Below are 15275 nucleotides of genomic sequence, written 5' to 3'. Positions count from 1 at the left end.
AACAGCTATTGCCTAATGACTTCCTCAAACCGGATGCCTTTCAATGACCTTTTATCAATAATTATCGACACCATCTTTCGATATTATTTCGTGTTAAAAGTAGTTGTGAATGAAGAACTCTGGGTATGAATTGGACGATATAGGATTCAAATCTACATCATGACTTAAGCGCTATTTGCTATAACATTTTTTTTTTCAGGCTGTGAGTTACTTTTTGATGAATCAAATGAGAAGTCGCTGCCGTTTTTCCATCTGGTTCCGTTCTTGAGAAAATGATTAATGTGCCAGCCAACCAGAACTGTAGCTTTTATTTTGGTGATGAGTTTCATGTCAACTTGCTAAGGTGTGACGGAACGTGGAGGTTGCAAAGCATGGCGGACACCATAGATGTAACTCGTGGCTGGTCCATTAGTCAATTAACTCTCGATAAAGGTAAATCATTTTAAAACTGGGCACTTATCTACTAAGCCATATTTTGGCAGCTCGCGATATTTTTTCGTTCTGTTTTTTCTCAAAGAAATTGAATTTCTTCTGAGCTTTCTGATTAAGTTTTGTGCTTTTAGACAACTAAAATTGTTATTCTCTGTGGCAAAGCAATTTATTGATACGAGAACCGAAAACAGTTGCAAAATTCGTCTAAAGTATGCGACGTCGCACCTTACTGTGATATTAGCTTAGCTGCTTTTTTCCTCATTTTTAGCTCAAGTCTGGCCTAACAATGCCACAAAGCCTAGCTGGTGGTCTGGTAAGAATAGCAGTTCAGTGTGGTGTTCGGAATTCGGACTCACCATTTAAAACCACGTGCGTTCTCTTCAAGGTTCAAGGAATCAATTCATGTAAGTGGCTTGAAGAACCTTTGGTAAAGTCCGTGGTCAAGTGGTCTTCTTGAGAGGAGATAGGCGTTTATCAATTTAACAAAATCCGGCAGTCATAATTTATCACCCCGCTACGGGCGCACCTTACATGTGTCACAATAAATTATGGATCGTTAAAATTAAAGTTTTTCGAACATGTGTATTGACATTAATCATGATTTAAAAAATTGAGAAAAAGACACGTGTTCTACACGCCAAAAAGTGTATTTTTCAAGGTTCTTGAAGTGTTTTGACTTCTAATTTTTTCCTCAAAAAATAAAAGCATATGAAAAGATTAACTTCACATCTTTGAGGTTCATGCCCTCAGTCTGCCCCATCACCAACAAGGGCGTAGCCATGGGGGGTCCTGGGGTGCCCGTGACCCACCCTTGGTAAGCCTTCTTTTGAGTAAACAACCTACAATATTCAGGTGGTGAAAACGCCATGACAATATCTTGGCCTGCCCACAATACTCTCACTGCTCATCCCAAAACTGTAAAATGAAGTAAAACATGCACGGCGTGGAGGTCGACATAACAATCTGGTGAGTAGCCTCTGTGACCCCCCCCCCCGACCAAGTCAAGCGGTTGCAACTTTACCGACACCCATAACAAGGCCAAAGAAACCAACAATTCCGTCAACATTAAATCCCATGCACTAAGGTAGTTTTCTGCCGTAATGAGATATGAGATATGAGATATGAGATATGAGAAATAGTAATTTGGAGACAATTGGGGGTAATTTGAGTAATTGGGGCACAATATATAGAAAGCAGTTTCGACTCCGCTAAGAAGGGGGAGGCGGGTTGGGGCATGCAAGAGCATGCGTAGTCATTTTACCATGTTCTTTAGCAAGACCATCTCCTCACTCAGAGGTTTAATAGTGATAAGATGCCAGGAAAAATTTCCGAAATCCCACCAGAAGGTTTATTTTCCCTGGATAATTTACGCTAGGCGCGGCGAGTAGCTTGCAATGCACCAGTTTGAGTGAATCATTAGGCTTGCAAGACTGAGACAGAAGATCTCGTACTATACCTCCTTCAAGTGATGTGATAACATACGTTTCCTAATCCGCGAAAATTATGTTTTAAATAAAAGTGGGAGAAAGAGCGGAAAAATTTCTATCACTTACTGGAAAATGATAATCACGAGAAACGATATGCAGATTTCTTGCGTTAAATTTAAACGCCTTAGCCAACCCGACAAAGCGCGACGCGTCATTGTGATAATTAGCACAGCTCTAGATGTCAGTCTTCTTGCACGCAGTCGAGTCAACGATCAGTTGAATGGTCTTCATTTAGTGTTTTGTCTGGTAACTGAATGCGCTATGAGGTTGAATATTGCGTTGGTTTTTTATTGCCGGTTCTGATTATTCATTCATCTTCTTCGTGAGAGAAAAAGCACAGGGTAGGTTCTTGGCGTCGAGTTACAGGAGCAAAAGTACCAGACTACAGAACGGTAAAAAGAGTTTCTTGTTACTCAGACTATTAATTTGCTGTTTGATTAAATATGTTGTCTTTTAATTGTGAGGACGATAACAGGAAATTCCGAATGTCTTTTTAGCCTCTTTTTAAAGCGAGTCCTGGTGCTCATCCTTTCATATAATTATAACATTTCATTCACATGTAAATTACTTTCATTTTCACGAGAATGATTAAAGACCCGGCCTCGTTTTGAAAAAGAGGCCAAAGGTAATTCGGAAAGGGTCTATTAACTACTCCTGTGTTCACGACGATTGTGGCGGAAATCTGAGTTCTGCATAACTGCTACTTCTCGGGATAGCATTACATTTACGGCGCATAATTAAATCAATGCTGTTTAATTATAATAGTATTAAGTACAAATAACTTGGTGAAAAATTTACGTATAGAAAAAGGAAAAACGAAAAGCAAAAAGTTGAAGCAACCGATGATAATTATCCGCGTTTGTTAAGATCTTATATGCTGATAGATGGGATAAAGAAAACTATAGAGCCAGGCTCAATTTCATTCCCAGTGGCAAACTGAGAAATATCCTCTTTAAAAAAACACTCTGGGGACGAATCCAAGTTGTTTATTTTACCCTTAAACCGCAGCCTAATATTTAGGTTGAGATGGTAACTTGCGTTTAATTTGGTCTGGTTTCCTCAAGAGCCAACCAACAACCTCCACAATCATGAAGATACACCAATTAACTGTGTGCTGAGCTCAACAGTCGTATTCAAAAACAGCTCCTGTGATTTCCTAAGTCCGCGCATGTTTTATTGCTGTCGCAAATGCAATTCCGTGCATTGAAACGAGCAGAAACGAAAACGATGGAGGCAGGTCATATTTCTACAGAGCATCATACAATTGTATGTGCAAGTGTCTGGAAGCAGACACCTCCCTGAGAGCTATTACAGCTGACTGATGTTTCATTTCCAGCCCATTGTGCCTTCGTGGAAGGTCTGAGAACTAAACAAAGTCGCTTCAAAATTAAGTGTTATGTTTCTAAACTGTTGCATGTGTCAAGAACATACACTTGCGCAGAAAAATGTAGCAGTGTAATATGAGCTTATTACATATGCTTATGAGCCTCAGGAAAGACTTGATTAATTTGAGTTGGGGAGATTGCTGCGATGGACCACGTTTTTTCAAGGAAAACCACTGATCACTTAATCTTAGACTGAAATCGGAATTGCTAGAGCAAAGATGGGTAACTGGGCTTGCAAGACTCACAGCTTAATACTATGATATAAAGCGGATACCTACCTGGGAGAGAAAAACACAGAATACTGCATAATTCTTGTTTCCAGGGTCTTTCTTTTCCTCCTCCCCCTTCCCTAACGGGTTGGGAGAGATACAGAGGGAGTAATGGGAAGGAGAGACGATAGAGTTTGGAAAAGAGGCTGGCAAAAAGTCTTTTTTTTTGTGGTAGACAGTAGAACATGTCACCAAAATATATTTCTGAAGTATAACGCTGTGCTTGGTATTCTTTTACAGATTGAAAACAGCCCAATTTTCTGTGACGAATCAGGAAAAATTGAAATCGAACAGCAAACGTACTAGGCGAAATGTTTCTTTTTCTGCTGTCGTGACTGCAATAAGGAGTTCTACGAATGCTACAACGTGTCTCACATGAGCTATTGCCTGGGGTTAGCTTTCGATTGTGGTGGAAAATGCGCCAAGGATAGTTCCCTGGGCATAACAGTGAAGGGAATGTTGTTGTTTCACTGAAGGAGTCACGTTCTGATTAATACTTTCTAATTTTATGCTAACGAAAACTGGAATAGAACCATTAAAGAATGCGTTCCCCGAAAAATTATGAAAAATGATTTTGAATTTAAGCTTCTGCTCTCTAACTTCACTTTTCAATTTTTTGTGCCTTTTATTTTTGTTTTGTTGTTGTTTTTGTTGTATTTTTGGTTATCCTTTTTAATTTGTCTATCAATACCGCCAAACCTAGAATTAGGAAAATGCAAAATGACTCTTTTTCGTAACAAAGAACTCTTCCCGCAAAAAACTTCATTAGACACTTTTAAAGATATGTTTGCCCGTAAGGGAGTGAGAATCATAAACCTTTTTTCGGTTTTACTTTTTTGGATTGTAACGGTCTAGTTTATATTGATATTGCAAGTATAAAAACCCGGGCCTATAAATTATGACATATCTCAACGACAGAAACATCTCTTACATTCCTCTACATAACATACAAAGCTTGAAATAGTTTCAAATACAAACTCTTAGAGCGATAAAACCAGCAACTTTAGATTCACTTATTGGACAGTTTGGTTCAACTGAATGTCCAAATACCAAAAGGAGGGTTATCACATTGGCCAATCAGAATCAACGTTACATCATCATTAGTTAGCCAGTGACAACTCAAAGTAAGACTGCTTAAAGCGCGGGAAAATGCTGGTGAGCCAGTCGAGATTGGTTTCAGTTGTGCATCTAATTGGTAATTAAGAGGATGGCGTTTGACGTGAGTTTCTGGACCAATTACAGGGCGGAGTAAGTCAAAACAAAAGCAATCGCGGATTTTCATATTAGATTTGGTTATTACTCGGTAATATAGTGCACCCTCCCTTAAAAATGTCTCTTCTGTTTGCACTCATTAGCTAATAGGGACTAAAAACCTCATTCCATCAGTGATGATTTGAGAGAGAACGGAATGATTGAATAAAATCTCGCATTCTGATTTGTTGACGACGCGAGGTATTTGGCGTGGAAATGCGAGTTGAAAACGAGGTTAAGTGATATTGTTTCGCATCTCTTGTTTCGCGCTCAGGATGAAAACATACACTATTATTGCTGTTTTTTCCCCCTTAATTTTATTCAATTGTGCGATTCAAGGAAAATCCATTACAAGATTCGTGAATTCGGCGTTAAATTGCAATTGAAAACCGATATCGCACTTATCGACTCATCGCTTCGCGACTCATGCAAGTGCAATTTAACGTGGAATTCCTTCGTCAGGCAATGCATTTTTCTATAGAATTCCCCTCTCCAAAGTGTCGATTCTCGAATATACGAAAATATAGAACCGTGCATTAGAGTTACAACCTCGTCACTGTCAAATAGTGGCAGTTAATCAATGAAATGAATTCAGCACATTTTGAACTTCGAGTGGATAACTAAGTAAAGACGTGATCCTCCGCAGGCGAGCGGAAGGAACTTTTAACGACTAACGATGTTCCTCACACTGTAAGTTGTTTAATGAGTTTTATAAGTGATATAATTTTATGACCAGTTCTGAAAGTAAAACAAAAGTATAGAATTTCTAAAGAAAACAGAAATTACGTGCGAACAATGCACTGTCCGTGAGGTCAAAGCTGTGACAATTTAATTTAATAATAAGTTCTTATATAGCGCATTAAAATTGAACTCTATGCGCTTTACAATTACAAAATTAACAAAATTTCAATAAAAATCCTATACATGCAATTCGCTACTCTATCTAAACTAATGAATTATTACGTGTTATACATATGTTTGACAACGTACGATATCAAAAAATCTGGTGGCTTAATTTTTGAAAAGATAAGTTTTCAATAAGCGTTTAAAGGAGTCAACAGATTCGGCGTTTTTTATGCATTCAGGTAGTTGATTCCACAAATACGGTGCGGCGTAGGAGAATGCTCTTTGCCCATACGTTTTAGTTCGAATTGTTGGGACCTCAAGTAGATTCATATTTGATGAACGAAGGTTTCGTGCTGGAATATATCGACTAAGAAGTTCAACAAGATAGGTTGGAGCCATGTCATTTAGTGCTTTGTATGTTATCAACAGTATCTTGAATTGAATTCGTTTTGTGACCGGGAGCCAATGAAGTTTCATAAGTATAGGTGTTATACTGTCTCTTGATTTAGCACCGACTAACAAGCGGGCAGCTGTGTTTTGGATCCGTTGGAATTTTTCGATGTCACAAATCGGTAGACCGTACAATAGGCTATTACAGTAATCAAGTCTCGATGAGATGAAGGCATGTATCAATCTTTCATTTTGCTGCGTCGAGAGGTATTTACGAACGCGACCAATATTTCTGATTGCTAGAGACGACGATTTACAGATGGAATTTATATGCGAGCGTAAGTTCATCACAGAATCAAGCATGACGCCTAGGTCTCGGACAGTATTAGATAAATTAATGATATCATCTCCAATATTGATATTACAGAAAGGAGGATTTTTTGAGAAGCGTGAGAGGAAATGAATGATTTCTGTTTTTGACAAGTGGACGTGCTGTCAAAATTCGCCTTTACTCAATTTTTATTTCGGAGCTTGTTTGATTTCCATGGTCACATATTTACATAGGACTTTAAACCAGTCTGCAACATTGGAATTGAATGAAAATATTTGATCTTGATGACGTGAGTTATGCGATCTAGTTCGGTAGAAAACGAATTGTGACTTTGTAGAATGCTGTACGATGAAATGAAGGCTCATTTTGAGAAAAAGCTTTTGATGTTTAATGCTTGTTGCAAAACTCAAGACTTAATTCGCCGTTAGCTTTCCCCTGATGGCACTTTCGGAAATTTTCGTCGATTTGTAATGTACAGTTTACATTGTCTATCAACAGTCACCTCTTTTCTTAGATTTAGAAAAAAAAGTAGATCAGTGCTAGTAAATGAAAAATATGATTTGAATCGTAGTTTTACCATAAGCGTTAGTTTATAAAGTTTTGAGACAGAAATTAAAGCATAAACAGTTTAAAATCACTTGAATGCGAATCGCTTTTAAAGCTGCAATGTACGTAATGTTTGACCAACACCAGTCAAACAGGAATTTTTTTCTAATAATTGATTGTGATGAGGTAAATAATTTGACTGAGCGGACAATTGCGGACTTATTGGTTTTTTCCTTTTTTGTTCGACGTTTATTTAGCGATCTAATGGAGTCAGTCTTTTCAAATCTTCCTAGGTCTTTGGAAACGATCACTGATACTTATTTTAGCACCGCGGTGCGTTTCATGTGAAAGCAACATAAAGCATCGCAGAAGCACATTGGTTTTTGTACCGAGAATAATCATTTCTCGAAGGAGTCTGTTTGAGAGGCAAGTCTTAACGACAAGGAGAATGCGGAAGATTGCCCTCACCATAGCGCTTGTTTTGAATTTACAAAGGGTAATACCAGAATTAACGACCGCGTCATTTGAGATAAGCCTTTTTCATTACTTGGACATCAGTCCTCTGGAGAAAAGACTTGTTGTCGACCCCATTGACTGCAGCTTTGCTTGTCTGCGAAATATCTTCTGTGTTTCATTTAACGTTGCTGCCGTTGCTAGTGAAAAAGGGAAGTATTGGTGTGAACTTCTTTCGTCCAGCGTGAACACTGTTGATGCAAAATTAGTAGCAGATCACGGATCACACCATTACAGCATTTCCCAGGTATTTTAGCACTTAGCAGTTTCGGTTTTCGTTTTCTCTTTCTCTGAGACTAAAATAACAAAGGAACTAGCCGTTTTTTTGTTGTCAATGTCTTGGGATGTTTCATGATTGAATTTCCAACATAGGTATTCCAGTATACTTCTTATACAACTTTGTAGCTCCCAGGTTAATTTTTTTGCGGAAAGATATCCTTATACGTAATTCATGATTGTATTTCCTGCTGATTTATGCAACCCATTTTTTTCTTTATTTTACAGAATTCTTGCGGAAGTGAAATCTGTTCCAGTCGTGGGAAGTGTACAGGAATATCGTTCAGAGACGGACCCTTCAAATGCGTTTGTCAACCCGGATATTTTGGAAAGCAGTGTGAAACTGGTAAAATTAATTTTTTTTCCAGATTTATTTGAATTATTCAGATAGATGTTACTTCTCGCTGTGATTACCCTAAAAATGTAAAGCTTAATTTGTGTGGTTTACATTACATTTGACATGACCATGCCAAGTAGTTTGTGTAATGTGAGATGGGGCGTCTGGGAACACAACAAATCAGTAAAAAGTCGTTATGGAAAATAAGATGGGCGATAGAGAACTAAGGTATCCATTAATCTGCGGTGAATTTTAGTTTGTGAAACTAAAACAAACAACAACCTTATCACTATGTTTTTCTCTACTTCATTCGATTCAATTTGCTTTTGCCACGACTTTGTCATGGAAGCGGCTGGCTCTTCGATAAGTTTAAGGGTACAGTAGAGACAGGACTGAGTTTATAGTTTTCTCTAACATGTAAACTAACTCCATTTTAAAGGAATCATAAACACTGGTCCAGAAAGAAAAAAAAAATCAACACAACGAAAGGAATAAATTAGAAAGGGACACGAGTTCTTAAGGACAGTGAAGCGTACGTGTTATGGATTGCAGATCATCAACATAATGATGTTGGAAAATCTGTTTCAAGGCTGACAAACCATTAGCTGGGCCCTTTGATATTTCTGCTTCTTCTTGCCTTACTTCCTTTGAGGTTTCCAAATATCTTATCTGATTATAATTACTTTTTTTAGATATCCAATTGGCTGATTTTTAACTTTGGTGCAATTTTTTCAGCTGCACCGGAGTGCTCGAATTATAAAGTGCTGAACGAATCAGATAGGCACATCTCTTACCGAAGAGGTCAAGAAAAAGACAGTTCCCTGATCCCTGGCTGGTACAGATTTCAGTCCAATTCATACTCAAAGATGCTGGACTATTGCTTCAATTATCACAGATGCCACACAGACATAACAGGCTGGTTAAACGGCTCACATCCATCGATAGAAGATGGCATTGTTGACAGGGAAGTTTGTTTCTTTGGATACCGAAAGTGTTGCTACAGAAAAGTTCACATTCGTGTGAGAAGGTGTAATGGGTTTTATGTGTATTACTTAAAACCATCTCCTCCCGGACTTTTTCGTTACTGTGCAGTGTAATGGACCCTACTGTATTAACAATAATTAACTTGTACTGACCTCAATTTAAGTAACACTTACTACGGATGGGGGTCATTGCACCAAGGGTAAAATAAATCAAAACATTTACAGTAAAGTTCCTGTCGATATATTGAGTTTTAATAATCTTTAATAATCTAAATAAGTCGAAAAGATATCCGGGTAACTAAAGGTTTTGTGAGAAAGTAACTTCTGCCAATCATGAGGTCTCAAGTTAGTCTCTAAAGAAACTGCGTTACGTTAGAAACAGTTGACTGGTTATCAACTACAATTTGACAAATGATGTGGGGAGAGAATTTTAAGAAGCTGAAGTTCAGAGAATTTTCTCTTTGTTGGAGTAGCTTGCGTAGTCTCTGAGTGTTGCCTACACCGTAGGTAAAGAAAAGTTTACAGACATCCTTTAAAAAAATAAATAATAACGAGAATGTCAAACTGTTTAGAAACAGGTTGGAGGCATCTTTGTCTTTGATTTAAATTTGATGCCTCTCAGACAATCATGTAAACGACCACCTAATCTGTTTCTTCCTGTTTGTCCGATATAAAGCTATTACCAATGTTGGTACAATAAATTTGTGGGGGTCCAAAGAAAATGGTCGGTTTTTTGTTTGTAGCATTTGCATGGTAGCTGAAATTAAAAATAAGAAGGGACAGGTGTTATATTGCGGGTTTATTTCCGTTGGTGAATTTCTGATCAATTGTCAAACATTGTCATAACTACAGGATATATTACATATATCTTGTCATTTAAAGATATCAGACATCTCTTTGGCGTGAAAATTTGTTTGGTATAAAAGACCACAAAAGTCAGGAGATGAAATTCTGCGCCACCACCGCGTTAATACTTTGCCTTTTGTACTGTCATCAATTTCTTGCTAAAAATGAAGAAGCTTCGTATAAGCCTTTACTATATCATTACCTTAACGCCTCTCACAGGGTGAGAATGTTTGTGGAGGACAGTCTCGATTGTAGTCTTGCCTGCCTTGAGAACGACGTCTGCGTTTCATTCAACCTGGCTGTTTTTCCTGATAGAAAAGGAAAACGTTGGTGTGAGCTTCTATCGATTCATTTCTTCGAAAATGCTGAAAAGCTCATTGCAGATCAGTTTTCACATCACCTCACGTTGAAGGTACATAACTAGTAACATCGGTGCAGCCTACGGGTCGGTATAATGTAAGCAGAAACTGGAAGTAGTTTGAAGTATCATATAAAACGCCACGCAATAATAACCCAAATTCTTTAAAAGGAACGAGCTTACTTCGTATAATTTGAGAAATACTGAGAATAAGCTTGCAGTTTCACTCTTTCGCATAGGTTTTTCAAACGTAGCTTTAGTTACAGTCGTGCGGTGTTTTGGAATAGCTTTCCTCGCCACCTGCGTCAAGTGTCGTCACCAACAACGTTAAACTTTAACTGAAAAAATGCCTCAATTTTCAGAGTGAGTGAATCATTTATTTTTTAATCACATATCTGTAGCATGATCGCCTTTAAAATGAGTTTATTTATCTTTATATTTCATCATTTATTCATATTCACATAAACTTATACTGTTATTCCTGAAGGATCCATATGTAAATAAGGTTGACTTGACTTGAAGTGCGTCAGTAATGTCAGCTCAAAGGGAACACGATTCTAAACACACAGAGTTAGAAGAGTCTTACTTAACGTCAATCTGGAATATGTTTACAAAACTCTCTCGCTTATAGTCTGCCACTAAAATTACATATATATTAGGAAAGATATAGATTAGAAAGATCCCAATCATGTGTAAACTTTTCTGTGCGAAAAATAAGTAAACTCAGCTTTGACACTCATTCATACCACGTGTGCATGTATATGTTGGTAGATTCAGCTAAGGGGAAATATTCAGAATTACAGTCTCCATGAACTTGGCCATGAGGCGTCGTGGTGTCTATCTTAATAAAAAGGCAGATCTCCTGTGGGGTTAGATAAATTATGCCGGCATGAAATTTGCCTGGCATAATACTATATTCAAAGCATTGAGCATAATACCGGTATGATGACCAAACCTCCCTTGTTATAACAAGAAATAAATTCTGTAGCTTGAGTAATGTCAACAGTGAGCCTACTTTTCTCGCTAGGACTTTAGGAAATTTTACCACAGAAAATTGTGTTTTGAACTTCTATTCAAAGCAGCTGTTGCATTCTTGGTATCACGAGTGAGGAGGCAGAGACAGCCTGGAGGGCTATAAAAAGTTTTATTACACGACTCGGGCAGTCAGAGGGCCAATAACTAAAATCAACCAACCAAAATGCTCTATTGCCGGTTAATATTCTCTCAGTATTGGACCGGGCACTGTCCCGAATGGTCCCGAATGATACCGCACTTGTGTCCCTTTGAACTTCAGTCGTATAATAAATCTCTTATTAACCAAGCTTGCTCGGGACTGTACTGGAAGAATATCGGCCCTTGGTCTTTTTTGTACGGACCTCGCTGCGCTCGGTGCGTACTGTCAAGACCTCGGGCCGATATTCTCCCAGTCCGGCCCTCGCGCTTGGTTAATAAGATATATTTATAAGGAGTCATGACATTGAGCATAAATAAAAATTTCGAGCAATTTGTTTTGGTGTAATGCTGTGTTTTCAGGGGTGAAGCTCAAAAGCATAAGGCTCAAGTTTACGAGTGTAATTGATCTGATCTTAATCTTTTGGGGGGTGACTCTTCTTAAAAAGCGAAGGTAATTTGGTTATATTAACTTTGTTGAAATTGTAAATCGGCCACCGTAAAGAGTTAAAAAAGCTGACGTTTCGTCAGAGCGAAAGACGAAGGGCTAACGCTCGAAACGCGAGCTTTTTAACTCGTTACGATGGCCAATTTACAATTTCAACTTAGTTGATATAACTAAATTGCTCGGCCCGTATGCAAACTAAGGGCGTTCTTACTAAGTAACCTGTGTAGTTAGCAGTTTTCAGACGCACGGTCATGAAAATAGTAAACTCAACTTGATTCAACAATGTTTATTCTTTTAGAATCCTAGTGCTGGACGAACCTGTTCCAGTCATGGGATATGTTCACCGATTTCACGGAGAGACAAAGTCTACAAGTGTGTTTGTTACCCGGGTTATCGTGGCAAAGATTGTGAAATTGGTACGTACAACTTTTGAATTTTTCGTCACATATATACTGAAACGAATATTCTTTGCTACGATACTGATAATCACGTTGGTCTTTGTGACAGATTTGAGATTTTTGGATTGGTGATACCAATTTCCCGCGCAAAATTTCAAAGGAAAACCGCTCTCTCGTACAGAAAGCGAAAGAAAATTGAAACGTTCATAGACATCTGTTCTGTAGAAAGAAAGAAAGGTAGGAAAAAGTAACGCTCGAAACTTTTCGAACACAAAGCTCATTCAACTGCAGGTATTCTGTTGATTTACCATTCCATTTTGAGCTTTGCTGAGAAAGCCGATACGACTCTACAACACCGTGACTTACCGGGTCGTGTAATTGTTTGTAACTAAGCGCCATCTGATCGTTACAACATTGCCACCTGCGCAAACATTTGTAGTAGAAACCAGCTCACATCCCATGGTTTAAAAGAGGTGGTAAATCGATCCCCCTCCCTTCTTTTCGGTTTCCACTCCTTAACTGAGAAACACTTGTGGCTCTAACATTGGTACAAGAAGAGGGGGGATGAATGAACTCTCTTTCCAATGAATGGTTTAAAAACCATTCATTAAATTGAAATGGATGGTCTTCAATGTCGGTGATCAAATTTATACCTGTATCAATGCGTTGCTAATTGGTACAGGTATACCCTTCGCTCCGACGAAGGGCTAACGCTCGAAACGTCAGCTTTTGTAATCGTTACGGTGGCCAATTTACCATTTCAACTATGTTGATATATCCAAATTATTTCGTTGCTAATTGGAGCTTTCCAATTTAAATTTTCTGAAAACGATTCTAAAGTATGACAAAAAATACCCTGACGACCTTGATAAAAATAAATAGCCTAAACTCTCGCTCTCTACAGTTCAAGCATTTTTAACTTTGAATAAAATGTAATCATTTTTTTCAGCCCCAGTGGAGTGCCTTCATTACAGTGTACTGAGTGAACCCGGTCGCTCTACGTCTTACGGGAGAGGAGCGAGCTCAGACGCATTCCTCGTACTTGGATGGTACAGATTCTAGTCTGGTTCATACAATAAAATGCTGGACAACTGCCTCAGTCACCACAAATGTCACACAGACATAACAGGCTTCTTGAACAGGACACATCCATCCCTTGAGGATGGCATTGTTGACAGGGAGGCGTGCTTTCGCGGTTATTATAGGTGTTGCTTCAGACGAGTTCAAATTCAAGTGAGAAGATGTGATGGTTTTTATGTTTACTACCTAAAGCCGTCACCTGCAGGGAGCTTTCGCTATTGTGCAATTGCCTAAAATGAAGCTAAAGCCACAGAACAGTAGCGTGTGCATGAGCAGCACTCCCTTTTTTCATATTCAGGTTCAATATGTTTATAACGTCGCAGGAAGGACAAACTTTGGTGGCGCGGAGCCAAGACGGCTGAAGTCTTGCTTGTGAATTTTTAGATGTTTTCAGTTCCCAAGATTTCTTAAACCAATCATCTGACCTGAGCTGTAGTTTACTGATCAAGTGACATCAAAAAAATAATATAACGGAAACATAACAGATACTTTAATTAAGTGCTCAACAAGATAGCAAACGGCTACGTAAATGAAAAGTATCGCTTAGGGTAAAAAAACATTGACATTTTTGTTAGCCGTTAAGGCCAACCTTGTTTAGCATACGTAACGTGGTTGTAGAAATGCAATTAACATGCAAATGATTCCCGAAGTGATATATTTTTGGTAATCATGGAAACCTTTGTTAGATTTTGGAGAAGAATGATCAGGATAAATAGGATAACAACATGTTTTTCATGTGTCCCTTTCAGCACCGATAAGAGTAATGTCACATTTATTCAAACTAAACTTTGCTAATTTTCTCTAAGGAAGTGTTTTGTTGTCGTAATAACCACATGTATTTATAACATAATAATAGTATTTTCTTCTATCTGATATTGTCCCTAGCACAAAATTCAAGGCTTCTGATATTCCATGCCGCAGTTTGATCTCACGCAAGTTTATCAGGTTCAGAATCGCATTGGAATCTACAGAAAATGTTATATTTTCTTCACAAAAAAGAAAACACCTCATAATGTTGATGAAAAAGCAAACTTTTATTTTGAATAAAAGATTACAAATGTGAACATGTTTAATTAGAAACGAGGTGGAAGGTATCTTTAAGCCTCTCAGACAGTCACGAACACGATCACCCTAACCTTTGCTTTTTCCTGTTTGTCCCAACGTATTCAAAGCTTTAATCACAATGCTCGAGTGCTATGCATCGGTGGGAGTACGATAAAAGGGGCTTGTAATTTTTGTTTAACTTTTGAGATCTGAAATTTAAAAGTAGAACGGACAGGTACGTTGTTGTTTCGCGTGTCAGTTTCCACTGTATATTACTCATCAATTATTAAATATTGTCATTTCTCCGCGAAGCTTCGCATTAACTACGTACTGTATCAGAATGCAATGTATGCATGTATAAATTATACCTTGTCGTTTGAAGTGTGCCTATAATCTATCTGAGACAAACATGTTATAAAAGCGATGAAATTCTTTGCCGCCATTGTGTTAATATTTCGCCTATCGCACTGTCATCAACGTGTTGCTGAAATTATAACAGCTTCGTATGAACCTCTGGCATACCACCACCTTAACGCTTCCCACCTAGTGAGAAAGCTTGTTGAGGACATCCTCGATTGTAGCCTAGCTTGCCTTGAGAACAACCTCTGTTTCATTCAACCTGGCTGTTTTTTCTGATAGTGAAGGAAAACGCTGGTGTGATCTTTTATCGTCCCATGTCTACAACAACACTGAAAAGCTCATTGCAGATCAGTATTCACATCATCTTACGTTAAAGGTATGGCTAATAACACTAGTGTAGGCTGTTAGATTGGTCTACCGTGAGTATAAAAATATAAAGCATGATTTCGAATCTAAAGGCAGGTAACGGTGTACCTCTAATTTCAAACGCAGAAAGAATTTACCACACAGTCAGGTGGAATGTTT

General features: G+C 38.2%; 1 protein-coding gene, 1 long non-coding RNA gene and 1 pseudogene across 4 annotated transcripts in view; 2 read left to right on the top strand and 1 right to left on the bottom strand.

Annotated features, from left to right (window-relative positions):
- LOC148740248 (uncharacterized) overlaps window positions 1–1420 on the top strand; it is a 3716-nt pseudogene extending 2296 nt beyond the window's left edge. The window contains exons 2-3 of the transcript XR_015996608.1: window positions 200–432; window positions 701–1420. The product of XR_015996608.1 is annotated as an uncharacterized LOC148740248 (transcript). The remainder of the gene's footprint in view (window positions 1–199; window positions 433–700) is intronic.
- A 5369-nt stretch (window positions 1421–6789) lies between these two features.
- LOC111341573 (pancreatic secretory granule membrane major glycoprotein GP2) lies at window positions 6790–14410 on the top strand. 2 transcript variants are annotated; one of them, XM_088748676.1, is made up of 5 exons: window positions 6790–7697; window positions 7955–8072; window positions 8799–10304; window positions 12167–12284; window positions 13216–14410. In XM_088748676.1, the coding sequence occupies exons 1-3, from the start codon at window positions 7386–7388 to the stop codon at window positions 9158–9160; spliced, it is 792 nt and encodes a 263-aa protein (XP_088604802.1). In that variant the 5' UTR covers window positions 6790–7385; the 3' UTR covers window positions 9161–10304; window positions 12167–12284; window positions 13216–14410. The 2 variants fall into 2 exon arrangements, with proteins under 2 accessions (XP_088604802.1, XP_088604803.1); XM_088748677.1 differs by having other exon boundaries at window positions 7021–7433.
- LOC148740247 (uncharacterized) lies at window positions 9710–10559 on the bottom strand. Its single transcript, XR_015996609.1, has 3 exons — window positions 10293–10559; window positions 10095–10200; window positions 9710–9803 (listed from the first exon to the last, which is right to left on the bottom strand). It is a non-coding gene; the product is annotated as an uncharacterized LOC148740247 (long non-coding RNA).
- Window positions 14411–15275: the final 865 nt, after the last annotated feature.

The sequence above is a fragment of the Stylophora pistillata genome, chromosome 2, assembly GCF_964205215.1.
Source record: "Stylophora pistillata chromosome 2, jaStyPist1.2, whole genome shotgun sequence".
Taxonomy (NCBI): domain Eukaryota; kingdom Metazoa; phylum Cnidaria; class Anthozoa; order Scleractinia; family Pocilloporidae; genus Stylophora; species Stylophora pistillata.
This window is presented reverse-complemented; position numbering and strand designations above follow the sequence as displayed.